We start from the raw sequence: 17,261 nt of genomic DNA on the forward strand, positions 1-17,261 counted from the left end.
CAATGGAGAAGTTAATGATCTTTGCTAGGTTGGACTAGATGACCTTTGAAGGTCCCATCCAATCCAAACTATTTTATGATTCGATGATTCTACTGCCTTAAGCCAAAAAAAACCCCAATGCTTCTAGCATAAGCTTGAGAATTGGCTATCCAAGTAAATGTGCAAGTCCAGTTTGCCACTGCCCTCATTGTCCTAACCTGTGCATTTTGAGAGAATAGAAATTCCCCAATTTGAAGCCACAGAGCTGAGTCTAAAGTTAGTGATGAGTAGATCTAAAGTACTGTGAAAATTTAAATAGGAAACAAACTTTTTGTCAAGCTGTGGGGGTTTTTAGAGGTAAAATATGTGAGTGGGCATGTTTCCATATTTCACAGCTTTTGGAAACAGAAACTTGTCAGGCTTTCGTAGCATCTTATATTGGTAACCTAATAAAGGATATCGCAGTAAGAAAAAAGTTCCTCCCCAAAGTCTATCTCTGATATTAAAATAAAATATGGGGTGAGATGCAATAAAGATGTCTCAAGAAACTTCTTTTAGCATATGTCTGATCCACTTTTTTTCTCCAGATCAATTAGAACAAGGTCTGGTTCCTCTTCCCTGGATCAAAAAATTACCTTGCTGAGCTTCAACCTCGTTTATAGACCCCATGTGTGGCAGAATTACTGCTGGATGTATAGCCTTCTTCAGCAAGATGCGTGACTCCTGATGTGTTTGCATGCTTGCAGACAGCTTTGACAGCATCTGCAAAACCCAAACAGCGCCTCAGTTTTCCTAGCTAACTGGTGACAAGTTCTTGAGGAAAAGAAAGATGAGGTGTTAGACTATTTCAGTACTAAAAAGCAAAACAACAGACCTCTGAAGCTGGCAACGAAGAGGCCAAACCACTCCATTCATGTAGTGCATACAAGAGTTTCTTTCATCAGTTCCCAGGAAAGGATCAATGGTTGTAAGAAGTCAAGTTAAAAAGAAAACTAAGATGACAAAACCCCCTAAAAATTTCAGGATTTGGGAATAGCTTCTACAGAAACCCATGATGTGTGTGAACTTTCATGATTCCAGATAGAATGTATTTGAATTACAACAAACATGCATTACTAAAGGAGTAACTGTACAATTAGAAGAATGTACCCTTTTCTCTGCATTTTACCCACTCTGCCTTAGAGATCTTCGCTGTTTTCACTGTTGTCCAGGAATAAAATAAAACAAGGTGTTAGGCCACACTCTGGGTTGCTCCAATTTTGAGATATAGGACAATTTGAAAGAGGAGTTGGGCAATATCAGTACACATGGCTTGTCAGGAAGAAAACTACTGATCTAATTCTAGTCTAATTCTGATCTAATTCTAACCTAATTTTGAAAGTCTTTCTGTGCAAATGAAGAACATCCAGTCCTGAAGGACTCAGCCCATGTGGAAATTTGGCTATAAAAATCAGATACTAATTAAATTTTAATGGAGGAACAAATAACCCACCATCTGTAGTCACCCTGATCTGTCATGTTTTGGTGAAGCATCTGCTTTCCTGAGAACAAATTACTAAATCCAATATCACAGAAGAGTTGAGCAGCTGCAGAAATACTGACTGTGATCCCCACCTGGAGTAGTTCTGCTTTCTTACAGGTGAAACACTCTCTAAACATGTTATCAGTTGTTTCATTAGTACATGAAAATCTACAACTGCTAATAATAATAATTAATTTCTCTGAGCAGGACTTTCTTCCAAATGAGACTTGAAAAATAAATGACCATCTTTAATGATAGAGGCCATTATCTTGATGGAACACACCTTTGTTTAGGAGTGCTTTCAATTTTCTAGATTCCTGAAACACCCAATGCTTTAGTACTATGCTTCTACATTCTCATTTTTCCAGAAGATCTTTGGTGAAATGTTAGTTTAGGAGCACTAGTCCTAAAAGAGAAAGTGTATATTATATAAGATAGCATTAAAATGGCTATGTGGGTTTCTGAGCCACATGCTTTTTCAGCTTTCCTTCCATACCTGAAGACATTAGAAAAGGAGATTTTGGCAAATCTTGGTTTAGTTAAATGTCCATGGAATAGAATCCTCTAAAATCTCTTAGTCTAATCTTTAGTACAGGAATGAACAGTGCTTTTTGAATTGTGCTTCAGAGGACAAAAATACCAGAGAAAGGAGAAACTTTTAAATGTGTGCTTTTCAGGAGGAATCTGTCATATAGATTTCTTTCGGGCGAAGTTGCCAGAGGATATCAGTATATGCAGGATTCAGAATGAAGAGCTGAAGCTTCTATTAAATAAGTATTTCTACGCTGCCCAGATCAAGTTGCTGTTTCTGTTGTCACTGGCAGTTACAGCAGAGCTGTGCAGAAATGTTAAGAGTCTGCGCCACTTCAGAAACAAAACCTGACTCACAAAGCGTTTTTTCCTGAAGCTGATATTTACAACCCACTACCTGAAAATGTGAGATACTAATAGTTGAATTAGATGTGCTAAAGTAGCTTAAAAATAGTTGCTAGCATGGATAGTTATTGTTAAATAGGTCTGCACAGATCTGTTGTGCTATACTCAGACTAATTCAATAAACATTATAGAGATCTCATATAGTTTCCTGTATAAGTCTTGATTCCTTTCTGCACTCTTCCACTTCTTATTATTCATAGATGCTTTAATCTTTCATACCTTAAATATCTGTGGTATCAGGATCCCTACAGCACTTGAGTGTTCAGGACATGACATGTTGCAGTCAGTTATCAAGGTGTTACCTTGTACTTTCCTGGGTTTTACATTTGTTTTTTATCCCTTGTGTTTAAAATAAATCGTAGTTAGGTTTGGAGTAGGTTAAGTATGCTAACTCCAAATCCTTAATAAGAGTTAAAGCTCTATAATGTAGCTCTTTTGAGTCATAACTCAATAGGGTATGACTTCAGAGTCCCATCTCACTAATAAGGATGATTTTCTGCCTAAAATTCTTTCCTTGAATTAAAATGAAATTGATTCATTTGCTGGTTTGAACTCTTCTTCTAGAGCTACATACCTTACTAATCTTCTTCATTTTAGTTGTTCTGTCTCGTACCTTGTTTTGGATGTTCAGTCGTATCCTCACTTTGATATTGCTTTCATCAGTCTGTAAACTGTTAGATTTGAATTATTTTAAATACCAATAGAAATAAAAATCAGATCAGTTATTATTATACATGATATTTGATTTAAAGGAAGATACGATTAGAGAGAGCAGGATTAGTATAAGAATCTCTGCTGCTGGTTTTTGTATTCTGTGTGCACTACAAATGTCCCTCTTAGGCACTTAATAGATTTGGAATGTGTTTAAGCTTGAGTCACTTGTCTGGATTTTCATCAGACTTTAATTCCACTTGTCTGTAGGATTTTACTATTTCCCAGCTTTTTAGGTATTCCAGAGGTAGATGTTTTAATGCACTATGTTGAAGAAAACTGTTTTTATATTGTTACAATGATAATTCTTCAACCGTGCCATGTGCATCCTAAAAAATACCATCTCTTGGGACTGTTCAAAGTTTAATACGTTAAGACGTCAGTAATATTTTACTGCATTTTTTGGGTTTTATATAGGTATACAGCCTATTTGCTTGGCTGCTTCTAGAATTCTACTAAGACTGTTCAAAAAAATCTCCTTAATGCTTTATCAATTCATTTTAGCAGTAATTTCTCAGGGACACTGACAAGAAACATTTGGCAGCTCCGTTTCTAGCAGAAAGGTAGATATTGCACACTGTCTGCATGGCTGCTGTGGCTGTTATCTCCTGTTCTAGACAGATAGGTCAGTTAGAAATATAGAATATGCTAGAAGAACGTAGGTTAGGATGCCTGGTAGCACAGCGAAATTGGCTCATGGTCTGTGCCTGTGTTGGAGACTACCAGTTCAGTAGCCCTGGATTAGTGAATTACCAGTTTATATGTGTAACAAATAAGATAATTTTTGTTTTAATCACTGTAAAAGCAAAGTGTTGAGAGACCCACAGCTGGTGTTTCTTGTGAATTAGCATATCTAGTGCTTTCAGATACAGAAACCTCCTCTTTGGTGATTTGGAGAAGTATAAATGCCTGGGGTTTCATACAGTAAGGTATACTTCTAAGTATTATAGCATTTCTGAGAGCTGATGAAATCATTATTGTGACTAAAATCAAGAAATAAGATATAGCCAGGCAAATTCCCAACTTAACAGCTGTAAGAATTCCCGTAATTTAGCTTGCACCAATTCTGCATAGTTTTTGCAGTATGTTTCACATGGCATTTGTATTCTTTCAGAACTGTCTGGACTATCACTCCAGGATACATTACTTCATAGGCAGCTTGAAAAATGGCTGTTGCCTTAGGAATAATATTAATGATAAAGGCTTTCAAACTAAATTCAGTCTTTTAAGGTGAGACTTAAGATACAGAATCACATGTCTGTCTGGCTCATGAACACAACCCAGGAACAATCTTGTTCAAGTTTCCAATGTGTTAATAGAATGATTTATTTACACTTAAGACAAATAGTATTAATTTGTAGGTCTCTAGGTAAATTTTCCACAATCCCTAGAGTTCTCTGATTATTTGGACAGTAAACTGAATTTTTAGCCTCTATTGATGTAGCTTACTTGGCATTTTTATGGAGAAAAAATAATTCTTAGCGTCGTGGGTTGACGTGTTCTTTGATGCAGTGCAGCAGATGTTGATATTAGGATGGGGTTCAGCTGATTGCAGTGATTGCTTAAAGCTGCTTTTATAGCAGATTGTGGTCCTGAATAGGAGTCAGTATTCTTGCAGTTTCAAGATATGCACATTATCCTACAAAACATTATAACTGCAGATTGAAGAGGCTATTTTAATACTACTTATTCTTGGTTTTGTGAGTCTTGTGAAATGTTGAAAGATTTTTTTTCCTGATGATCACAAGCCACTTTACTTGGCTTTCTAAAAGGAACTGGCAGATTTAATTGAAGCAAAACAGAGTGGCCTAATGGAGAAACAGCTATGAAAACGTTTAACCATTGTAGAATAATACTGTGTCATAGTGGGCCTCTATCATTAGCAATCATTTGTTGAGAGGTTGCTGCTCTTCTGCATTATGTAGTACAAGAATAGAATTGGTTCTGAGTGTCTTTGTTAGGCCTACTGACCTCTACTTTTCTTGTATTAAGAATCACAGTGAACTAGAGTTTGCATTCAAAAGGAACCCTCTTACATCTAGGGAAGAAAAACATTGTTAGGCTAATAGCTTAGCAAAATGGAGTCTCCTCAATTATCTACATTAAAATTGAAGAAGAGTCATTGGGTCATCTGGTCAACTTCACTATTAACCACATTCTCCATGTGCATATTGTGTCACAGGATCAGTGCCCTTTCTACAGCGTGCCAGTTTATTTGCAGTGTGAGATCTCAGAAGCTCGATGGGCCTCCAGTTTTATTGCCTAGAATTTTAGAATAACACTAAGCTGGTCATTTACCCTGCAGAGAAAATAATTTTGAACGTTTCTTCTTATTCAGCAAATGGTAGAACCTAAAAATCTTCCTGAAAATTAGGTACCCTGGATTGAATCTTATGCCTAAGTGAGAGCAAATGTAGAATCACAGTTACACTCAGATACGCCGTGACGCCTGAGGATCCTTAATGGTAATATGCATGAAATATAAGTTACGTGTACTACTACAGTCTTAGTCCTTCTGGTATCATTTGGTCTTCAGAGCCTTGCAGAGTATGTGATTTGGTTAAAATAAAGCGCCAATCTCTTCCTATTACCTACAAGAGAAAAATAATAATGTGTACATGCAAAATATGAAGCCAAGTCTTTCCCAATAAAAAAGTTAAATTGATGAATTGAATATTTTTCATACCTATTTCAGGTCATACAGTCAATATAAAGAATTTGCACGATTTAGTAATATGTCTTCCTGTGAGTCTTCACTTATATTTGCTGTGGCAGTTACGGCAACGCTTGCTGGTCATAGGATGATGGATTACTGGTATCACACTTCTGTTGAAGGTGTTCCTTTCAGACCTCAAATATGCAGAATAGTACACAACAAGCCATTAGTGAATATTACAACCATGGCTGTAGAATCATTCTTCAGTGTGGGGTATAGACTTGGACACTTTCATTTTCAAACATCTTTTAGCTTTTTAACGTGTAAGGGGTGAAGCGTTTTTCTTGTTCTTTCAATTCTCCCCTTGCACCAATAAAAATTGCTGACAAATGCAGTCTTATTTGCAGCCATCAATTCCTAGTTGTATAAAATCACCTTAACAGATTGCAATCGTGAAGTTTTTTTTCATGTAGAGGTAGCTTTTGTGTACTCTTTCCCTAATCATAAAGGCTGCTTTGGATTTGAGTGGACTTACTACATCAACAGTCATTGAATCGAAGAAGATAGCTTTATGGTCTACTGAGAAACCAGTTTTACGTGGAAATTAGATACAAGAACAAGGATTGGAAAATGTTAAGGTATAAAGTAAAACATACCTGTGTGAGCCAAGGACGGAATACTAGCCACTTTTAATTTCCTGACTTTCCTTAGCTTATATTTCAGTCTCCTTATTTAAATGCTCCTTTTGCCTGCATTTATATAACTTATTTGGAGGGATGTATTGGCCAGCTTCTCAGCTACTGTATGCTGACACCAGTTAATCACGTGTTTCTTTGTCTTTTAGTGAAACTCAAGATTCTGATGTTTGTATTGTCTTATTTTTCATGATTTGTAGTATAATGAGGAGTGCCTGGGCTGATTGTTTTCGATGCTTGGTACATATTAAGTTTCATTGCCCAGTATGTGGGAAAGTAGACAGCATTTACCAGCTCATTAACCTCTTTAAATTGGCTGCAGAATGGATTATTTCCTGTCACCATCACAGGTCAGTGGATGGATCACACTCCAGCGGACTCTTTCTAGAATATCTGAAAAACGTTAAGCTACTACTGTATTGATTGACTGGCATGATTTTTCTGATCTACATGGGTTTTTTTGGGGGGGAATCTAGATAAGACAGTAGTTTAATATCATTGTTCTGAAGTCAGGAAAGGTAAATGTTGACTATGAAAACCTCACTAGTTGATCCTGTTCCTCTGCAAAATGTAAATGCTTTATACATACACAGCATGTTTTCAGGACACTATTAAGAATAGTATATGTTTGGACCAGGATGAAGTGCCTGTGACTCTGGTCTCTGATGTACTTGACCACTAGTAAGCATCTGTCCTGAACCTATTCTTAGGAGGTAACAAAGTCAGGAAGGGTGGCCTTTGCTTCTTTGTGTCAAAAGTAGTACCCTAGCCTTCACCAAAGCCATAGATATCTAATTAAAGAAATTAATAAACCTTATTTGTTTGACAGTGGACTCCAAGAGGGTTGACACCATCATTCTTTCAAATGTTACGCTTACCCAGTCATGAAAGTTTGGATAGATAGGTGATTTTGCTGTTCATCTGAGTGTTTTCAGTCAAGTAGAATGCATCATGAGAAAGAGTTAAAAAAATAGAAGGCTCTAGGTTTGTATTAACTACAAGTGGATACTTGAGGTTTGTTGGGGGGGGAGTTATGACTGCGTAATTGCCATGTAAAGAGCTGTCTTGGTGTCACCTTCTGTTAGCTTAGCAGCAGATGGAGCTGGGGGGTTCCAGACTGTAGCCTCAAAACCTTCACAGTCAGGAAAGACTATTGCCAAAATATGTCCCAACCAATCAGGAATGTTTGGAGAGCAGACACTACACTAATACTATAGCAACTGAATATTACTTCCCTGTACGTGTAGGCAGCACGTATATAAAATTTGCTTATACAGGTAGTTGAATGCTGAGAGATGTTATGAGTCCTGAGGTTAGCAGACCACAAAGCCCTGTATTAGTTACTAACTCTGTCCAAGCACTATATCATTGTCATAAAAAGACATGAGCAGGCTTCAGGACTGTCTTGCAGGTTCATTAATTACAGAAGTTTCGGATTGATGACACAGTCTCATCACAGACTGTAATTTAAGATTAAGAATGCATCAAGATGAGTCAATTCGGCATTGCATATTGCATAAATGAGATAGATATCATATTAGATTTTATGTATTAACCTAATAACGTTGCACAAAAGGTAAAGACTTCTGCTATCTGGGATTCTTACTTGAAGGAAAATCTTTGATTTGTTCATGTCACTGAAAACCATAGTACAGATTACAAACTTGAACCATTTTAAAGGTGCTCTTCAAGCTGCCTCAGGAAAATAAACTTCCTTGTCTCTTCTGAGTGGTATTTGGAGGAGTAAACGATTTTGTGGAAATACGTATACTGAATATGACCTGAATACAGCTTTTCCTCCTGAAAGCTTTTCCATAGGTAGCTGCATGTTTTAACTTAACTGATTACTAAACCGGTGGCTTATAAATGTTTACAGCTCGACATGATGCTGTTAGAAATCTAAGTCGCAGCTTATCAGAGCACTGACACATCTCTGCTAATGCTGTGGGTATCGTGATTTAAAGTTAATCAGTCTGATAGATAGATGCTGACTGTCTGCAGATTTTGATTGCAGTCATGATGCTCCGTGCTATTGGCATATTGTCAGAATCTTAGACAGTGATTCCAAAGAATTTATAACATGTTTTTGGCTTTTTTTTCCCTGTCCTTGACATATCATCAGCATAATGTTATATACCACATATTATATTTGTATTTACATCTCAATTCTGCTCTTAATTCTAAATGTTACATCTAAGAACTCCTGGTTTTGTTATTAATACAACTACTGAATTTAACTGTTATGTCAATCTTAAATTCAATCTTAAATCTTGTCAATCAATTTCAGAGTTTTTTTCAGTTTTTGCTTGTACAAGCTGAAGAACTGGGATTTCATGACATTTGTTAACCCCTAAATTGTATTTAATGTATTGCTATCACTTTCAAATTCTTAGTCCTTGATTTGTTAGTTTGTTTTTTAATATGCTAGATCATATTATATTCACCTAATTTTATTTAATTTCCTTTTCTTTAATCCAGGGTTGGGAAGAAACTGTGGATGCTGCCATTTCTTACTTGTTACGAACTTGTTTGTCAAAGAGCTCTAAGGAGCAGGCTCTGTCTCTCAGCAGCCAGTTGTGCATGCCCAAAGATACCAGCAGACTGAAGAAGAACATCACCCTCTTCTGTGATAGATTGGCCAAAGGTGGTCGCCTTTCCCTAAGTACAGACTCAGCCACTCAGCAAGCTGCTGTCGTGCCAGGTGAGACATGAAGTACATGTTCACGATTCACAATATGTATTTGTATATTAAAACTAAAAACTATGCACATATGGTTGTGTGAGCAGTTTTCACTGGTTGTGGAAACCAAACACTGGTTGTGTTGCTGACCAGTAGAATGAGTTAAGTAATATTAAGAAAATACTAAATCCAAGTTTTATCTCAGTCTCTAGCCAAAGATGGTCCCGTAATTGTTCAATAGTGTAACTGTCCTTATCTTGAGGATTTTGTTCAATGCCACTTTTTCTTAAAACTATTCTTTTTCTTAACAGCGGAGACTCCTTTTTCTGTAGCAGCTAACTTTTAGAAATGTGTTTAAAAGTGCCTAGAACCCTTCTGGCATCGCAGCACTATAACAGTAAGCTGGATTTCTAGAAGCTATATTTGATATGTTTGAGATGGGGTACCTTGAAATCTAGACAAGTTGCCTGAAGCCACATTGAAAAGCTGATGATTATCTTCACATGTGCAACTACTTGAAACATGCCCTTTAGAAAATAGCTATCAGTATTTGTAGTTAATCCAAGTGTATATGTTAGCTGTGTGCCGTGGTCTCTGCTGGGTCTGGGTTTGTTCATTATTTTCTTTAATGGCTTCAGTGATGGAATATGAGCATTAATGTTAGAATTGTGGTTTTGCAGCAAGCTAGCAGTAATTTCAAGTACATTGAAAGAGCAATAATGGAGCTTGATAAATTAGAGGAAGGAGCTGAAGTTGGTAAGAGGTGTTCAGTTGAGACAAGGGCAAAAAACTCTACCTAAAGCAAGAATCAGACAAACTTAAGCATGGTTGCCATAGGATAAACTCCTGGGGGTTAGAGTGTACCTGCAACTGAATAACAGTCAGCAACATGATCCGATTAAAGGTGAATTCCAACTTTGGGATCTAGTAATATGACTTTTAATGAGGATATCTATAATTACTATTTCAGAGAAGAGCACAAATAGTATAAGTGATTGAAACAATTTTTATTTTTGTTCATTCTAAGGGAAAAAAGGAAGAGAAGGTTGAGAAGGGATGTGGTAGTTTTCCAGTATGTAAAATGTTCTTACGAGGATGATTAAAAGTTAATCAGAATCATTGGCTAAATATGATTGCGACTGTAAGCCACATCAGGCTATAGCATGCACTGTGTTGACTTTGGCAATCATGACTGGTTCACTTTGGTTGGATGAGAGGAACAGTGAAGGGCTTAGGGAGCAGTGCCAACCCAAAGTGTGGGTCAGTGCCAGGGAAAGGTGAAGCAGACCACCCAGGTTGTCATGTACTGAGTTAAATGGGTGCGAGAACTTACACTATAAATCCTGATGGCCTGCAGTGAATTAATTCTGTAGCTTTAAAGGTCTCCTATAATATCCTGTGTGTTTTGCAGGATTGCTTTGAAAACCTTAAGAGGTGTCAGATGTTGCTAATTGGAGACTTGTTTAGGTGTCAGTCTGCTTGAGAAGCTGTGGCTGCCCCATCCCTGGCAGTGTTCAAGGCCAGGTTGGACACAGGGGCTTGGAGCAACCTGCTCTAGTGGAAGGTGTCCCTGCCCGTGGCAGGGGGTTGGAACTGGATGAGCTTTAAGCTCCCTTCCAACCCAAACCATCCTGTTGTTCCGTTGGAGCACTATTTGCAGTATTGCTTCACCACTGTCCTTATTGGAAGATTTTTCTAATATTTCATATACATTGTTTTTCCTGCAAATCAAACTGGTTTATTGTGAATATTGAAGGTGGAGGTGGCAATTAATGATGTTCTCTGTAATGTTTAAAGCTTTGGAAGCTTTTTGGTACATCCCTTCAGTAACTTTTTCTTTTGTACTAATTGTGACTAAATTATCTCATATTTTCATGATGATTTTCAGTTCTTACTGTCTGTTTTCCAAAATGGAATGCTTTTCTTTTAATCTGTAGCAGGGACTATACCCTCCTATACTCTGCTCCATCTCAATCTCCAGACCCTTTTCTGTACATTTGTTACCTAAACAGATGTTTCTCATTTTCTATTTAGATATATGGTATTAGTTTCCTAAACGTGGTAGTGTATATGTGCCTTGACACTTTGTCTTCATAGCTTTAAGTTGTCAAGTTGATCATAATTCTGCTTTGTATAATCATGATTCTATCACTCAGATTATGAATGGGTAAATGCTAACTTGAAAGACAAGTTGCTTTGCCACATTAAATACACATATGCACCAATAATGTATTCAGAGTCATGCTTTGGAAGACGAAAGTTTTTCTAGCTTTTTGTTATTTCTTGCATAAGCTTATAAAAACCTCTTTTCAAAATTGTGCTGTGATATCCATGAGTGAATATCACCCATTTTGGAGCTGTGTTCTTCACTGGAAAACTGGGATGCGAAAGAATGTGTCATATTCCTTAAGGAACATTCTGTTTACATGCTACTAAACTTGAGGAGAATGTCAGGACTAATTGGAAAAACATGTGGATTTGAGTTCCTGGAAGAACAATGTTCATTTTTATATATGTATTAGACATAAACATTGCTGCAAAGTCCGTCGTACACAGAGAGCGTACTGTCAAGAAAGACTATTACTAGTTTGTGCTACCTGAAAAAATAGGATTCTCGTTGTTGCGCATTCCTCTCTTAGGCTGTTAATTATTAATTCTTCCTTGGTCATTAGGAGGGGGAAACAAGCAGTGTAACTCAGGCATTCTCAGACTTCATAGTGTGGACTTTTAACACAGAATGGTTTTTGCAAAATGTAGTGTTTGCTATTTGTACTCACTGTCATGGTAGTATTATTTCAGAAGCAATTACAGTACTTTTTGCCTGGATAAGTGAGAATCATGTAATTTAAAATGGCTCCAAAGTAATTGAGCAGCCTGAAGAAGGCACAGAAGTCAGCAGCGAGGACTAGACAAGACTTTGAACTATTGGCAGATATGCTCAAAATCCTGGGAGGCTGACAGATGACTTGGAAAACTTTTCCTGGAACTTAAGTATTGTTAGCCTGAGATCATGGTGCACTGGCAGCTTTGCATAGCCCTCCATGCTGGTGCACAGAAGTGTATAAAAATTGCCAGTATAGTTTTTTTCTCATAGATGTGACACAAGTCCAGTGTTGTTAATCTCCACTGAAGACTATAGTCCATTGTGAAATGTGATTCTCGCTTAATATATTTTCCATAGGTTTCCTGTAGCAATAAACTACTTTTTTTCCCTTTGGTAACCCTTGAAATAATGATTTTAGATTTTTTTCTCTTAGTTTAAATATATTGGGTATTCATAAAGGTTTTTAGCAATGATTATTAGATCTGCGTAAGGAAAAATGAAAGAGAAGTTTTATTCACAAAGCCTGCCGCAAGTACCTGCAAGGATTTCATACACCTGAAGACTGGTCAGTGCTGATGAATGCAACTGGTGGTCCACTGAGGTCAGTGGAAAATGTTGTTGGCCAAAAGAGATTCAGCATTTTACCCATCTTTTTCACTGTGTTCCTCACCTGTTTCATGAGATGGTACCATTTACAAAAGTGCCCAGAGGACATTGGTAGGTATCTTTAATCTCAGGAATCTAAACCTTAATAAAAGTGCCTATTTCTTATTGGAAGTCAGTTTGCTGAGGACTTTTTTCTGGAATGTACCCAGAGACCTTTAAAGTACACTTACAAACACTGCAAGCCAACTCATTCCTCTGAATTTGTTGGCTCAGGTCCTTAAATATGCAGTTGATATTTAACTCACTTTAGCTGTTGCAATGAAAACTCTTAACTCATCTTTTCTAGCTTCTATAAAATCATACAGGTTGGTCAAAAAAAATACCTTGAAGGACTGATTCCCCCAGGAAGTGGGTTATTTACTGAGAGTGAAAAAGTGATTTTTAATGTACGAGATGATACAAAAAGACTGAACTCTGCATTTAGATTTTTGTTTATATTTGCTGACTAGATTTATTTCTATATAAAGTATAGCTCTGTATCACTAAAGTATCACATTCACTAACCTTCATTTTCTTAAGTGCTCAAAACTTATAGACATATTTATCTGAATCTGAAGTTAACATATGTTTGCATTTTAACAAGTACATGTTGTTTTTGTTTTGCCTGAAGAAGCTGGTGTTCCCATGCCCAGATAAAGGTTTCTCTGTGAAAAGTTGTGTACTGCTTGCATTAAAACCAAAACAGATCCATCATCACTGTATCAAATTTCCCATACTTTTCACTGCTGCCTTAAAGCAACAAACCTTTGGTAAAACGTATACTTTTTATCTCTGTAGTTCTTCCTTCTAGTAAGGCTGCCAGAGTGGGGTTGGACCTAGATGATCTTTAAGGTCCCTTCCAACCCAGATCATTCTGTGATGGCTCTGCTTTGGTTTTCACTGGTTTTCCTCAATTATTTTTTGCATTTCTCCTCTCTACATTCCACTTCACTAGTTTCCTTCTCCATACTGTGCCCTTTGATGTCCATGCAACTACATGCACAATTTTGTCATTGTGATAGTTGGAGCACGTAACCGTATCACTAGCCACCCAAGGGAGTAAATGACAAGGAGAGGTAGCAATAAAAGGGTAGAAGACCCTTTTCCTCAACAGCTGTTAATCTGGGTGTCCCAAAGCAGTAACTGCAGATTAAATCCTGTGGTACAAGTGTGGATCTGTCGGGCAATGAGATTTTAGCAAGGTTTAACAAAGGCGTAATGGAGACTGAATCCATAAACAGTGTGATCATTGTGTACTTCTGTATCCAATTTGTGCAGCCCTGCATGGCTGAGCTGTTGTGCCAGTTTAAACATAACTTTCTTCTCTCCCTCTAATTGCAGATGGTAATCACATAAGAACGATAATAAGAACAAAGAAGTTGCCATAACTCTTGCAGCCCTCAGCATCGTCATGCACTTCTGTTCCACTGTGTCATGCCAGCTAATAATGAGACATGATGCGGTGTATAATGGGACACGATACGGTGCTGCAGCTTTAATGTGACTTGTAGTGCTCCACATGTAAAGTATTTTTGCAGAAAGGTATCGGCTGTTCATGAGGAACAGTTCTATCTTAATAGAAAAGTCTAGAAATAAGCAAATAGTAACATATCAAAAAATTTAATTATTTGAGTTCTATTTTTGAGACTAAAATATGTCCCTTGCCCCATAAAGCTGATGTAGTGAAAAGGAAGGGGAGTAGCAAATCATTAGGGAGAATTTTGGGAGTGCTTACAGCAACAAGATCTGTGGTTGCTCAAGAAAAGCTTAAGAATAGCTTGGTGGAGCCAGAAACATTGACTGTTTAGCTCTCTGATGGGAATCTTTACTCTTTGTAACTTCTTCCCATTGTAACTTTCTTTACTCTTTCAAACTTTTATTCTATTGTTTTAGTAACTTCAGTAATTTATTTCTGTGGAAAGAAAAATTAAACAATAGAGAAATCAAGTGACACTCCCAGGGTCATCCCATGAGCCAGTAACACCTGTGTATAAATAGGATTCAAATAGGCCTCTCAGTCTTGCACTGTAGCTCCTACATACAGTTGATTTTGTGTTTTACTGTTGAAACACAGGTTACAGATTAATAGACTGGAGAGAGCCAGCTTGTCTTGTGGCCTGTTCTTGTATCATTCGCATGGTCAGATGAACACATTTAAAAATGGAAATCTGAAGATCAGACAGAGGAAAAGAATGAGGAAGGATGTCAGAGGTGGTCTTTAATTGTAATGAATTCAGTCAAATCTCATCACCCTCCTGGACTCAAATGATAGTTCTCTAAGTGGTTAATTTTCAGGGATTACATGAACGATGGTAGAGCATTGGTATTCATTTCTTCTTATTGAAAAACAGGTACTGATAGAAAAAACATATTTGGCTTTTTTCAGGACATTTCCAGATTCCAGTATTGTGAGAAGGGGCAGAATAAGATGGAAGTGTAACAAGACACGTTTGTGTGCAGGGTTGTGAGAAGGTTTTTTATTATGTTGTTTAGAAAATCTCCCCATCTCAATTGATATTACAGCTGGCAAAAACCACAGAGGGAAGGAGTACAAAGGTTAAGGAGGCTAAAGCCATAACATTTCTTCAAAAAATGAATAATTTAAAGAGGAAAATGTCATGCATAATGAATAAAAAAGAAATCCCGCTTGAGATTTGGGATTCATTCATTTGTTGTACTATGAAATGTAGTTGGCAGCGTCGCAATTCCAACTTGCCTCATCTAAGCACAGGATCAACACATTAGTGCCTTGGTGTGCACAATCCTATTGCTGGCTCTTTGCATCAAAATCCATTAAATTTTAATATGTCCCACTTAAGTATAAGTGGTCACAAATGATTCATAATGTTGAGGTAAGCTTTTGGTGAAAATAATTGTCAGTTGAAAGAATTTCCCCTAATGATCGTGCTTGTCATTGGGCTTTATTTTCTGAATTGTTTGAGTCCTTGGGAGACCACGAGCAGAAATAAGCTTCTGAAATCTGCACTTAGAAGCTAACTGTTCAAAACTATGGAAAAAGTGTTGCTTAAAGGAGAGAGCATGCAGCCTCTGACCTTCTAGTTCAGAAGACTCAATAGCAGCAAGTAAAAAAGTGAAACCTAAATAGTTATTTTAAGAGGCTGTAGCAGATGATGTAATCTATTTTAAAATAACGCCAAACTTTTATAATGTAGCATAATCCTTGTCTTTAATGTATGCTATTAATAGGGAGTCAGTCTTGTACGTCCAGGCATACTTTGGATTTCCACTTAACAGGTTTCTCTTGGTTCCTTTGAGTTTTCATTTCCTGTGATACTTCGAGAACAGCCTGTCTGGTGGGGTGCATTGGTATTCGTACATGAGCTATGGGCATTTGAGGAGCATAATTAACTCTGCAGTTTAGATGACATTACTTGTCATTTCCAGTCCCTATCTAGACAAGACCACCACGAAATTACAGTGATTGTCTACTTTGCCTAAGTACAGCCACAGAAAAACATACCCATCCGCAAAAAGGTACTGGGGGAAAGATATTACAGAGGGATGGAAGGGGGTGGTGGAAAATAATTTCCAGGTCATCCCTCCTCTCTTAAAATGCTGAAAACAGGTTCTTTGGGAGCCTTTCCTTTTTTCCTTTATTTTTCTTTTTTATGTGTGTGCAACGTTTCTCTGAAGTGGATTGTAAATATTTCTTTTAATGTGATATATAGCTCAAGCCAGAACGTGTAAAGGTTAATGGCTTATTCATTTTCTTCTGACTGGAAGTAGCATCCTTTAGTCAGCAGAGATGCAACTGTTTAAACACCCAGAGATGTTGTGGCCTTTATTTCAGGTACCACAACCCATTTGTTTTGCATTTGCTACTTTGCTTTGTTTTCTGGCACATTTAGGTTGAGTAAACCTGACTTTTCTCTTACACTGCCATAAATTAGATGCATCTTAGCTGAAATTGCTAGTGTTAGGTTATTCTGAACTGTTCGGAGCCACTGTGCCCAGAATGAGATAGTTATTTGCATCGCTTTTTTTTGGATTATCACTGGATTTGGCTTACAGCTTTGGAAGGGAAACTCTTCATATTTTGTTTTGATTCTCAGTTGAAAACAAAACAAATTGCTTGAGCTATGACAATATTAGTGTGTTTCTCAATATTCAGGTCTTTTTAAAATGAAGCAAAGGTGTGTGTGTATGTGGGTTGATTTCATCATTTTTATTATGTACACGGTGTAAGTAACATGTATGAGTCTGTGGAATGCTGGTGAATTACCAGTGCAAAGCCATATGTACATCACTAACACCACTTAAAATGTATTTGCTCTTCCACATTACCATAAGGGAGTCTAATAAATCTAAACCTGGTGAAAATTTCATATTTTGTCCATGCAGAACTGATTTTTCAATTACTTCAGACTTTTTTAGAGCCTAATCCAAACCCTGATGAAATCTATGGGAGTTTTTCCATAGACTTCAGTAAGGTTTGGCTCAGACCCCCACTTTTCAATTTTTCAAATAGATTTGCCAAAAATCTGCAGAGAGCCAGGCTCTTGGAAAGTTTTTCCTTGCAAAGTACAGCTGGGTTTGAGTTGCATACAGAAAAGTTCCCCCAAAGAAAGGCTTTTTTGAAACAACAAAAGAAA

General features: G+C 37.2%; 1 protein-coding gene across 6 annotated transcripts in view; it reads left to right on the forward strand.

The window, feature by feature from the left end:
* Positions 1-17,261, forward strand: part of BBS9 (Bardet-Biedl syndrome 9) — a 275,374-nt gene that overhangs the window by 134,268 nt on the left and 123,845 nt on the right. For all 6 annotated transcript variants that reach the window (XM_030509118.1, XM_030509151.1, XM_030509134.1 and 3 more), the window contains one exon: positions 8,978-9,200. In XM_030509118.1, the coding sequence (XP_030364978.1) occupies positions 8,978-9,200 (223 nt within the window). The remainder of the gene's footprint in view (positions 1-8,977; positions 9,201-17,261) is intronic.

The sequence above is a fragment of the Strigops habroptila genome, chromosome 1 (assembly GCF_004027225.2).
Source record: "Strigops habroptila isolate Jane chromosome 1, bStrHab1.2.pri, whole genome shotgun sequence".
Classification (NCBI taxonomy): Eukaryota; Metazoa; Chordata; class Aves; order Psittaciformes; family Psittacidae; genus Strigops; species Strigops habroptila.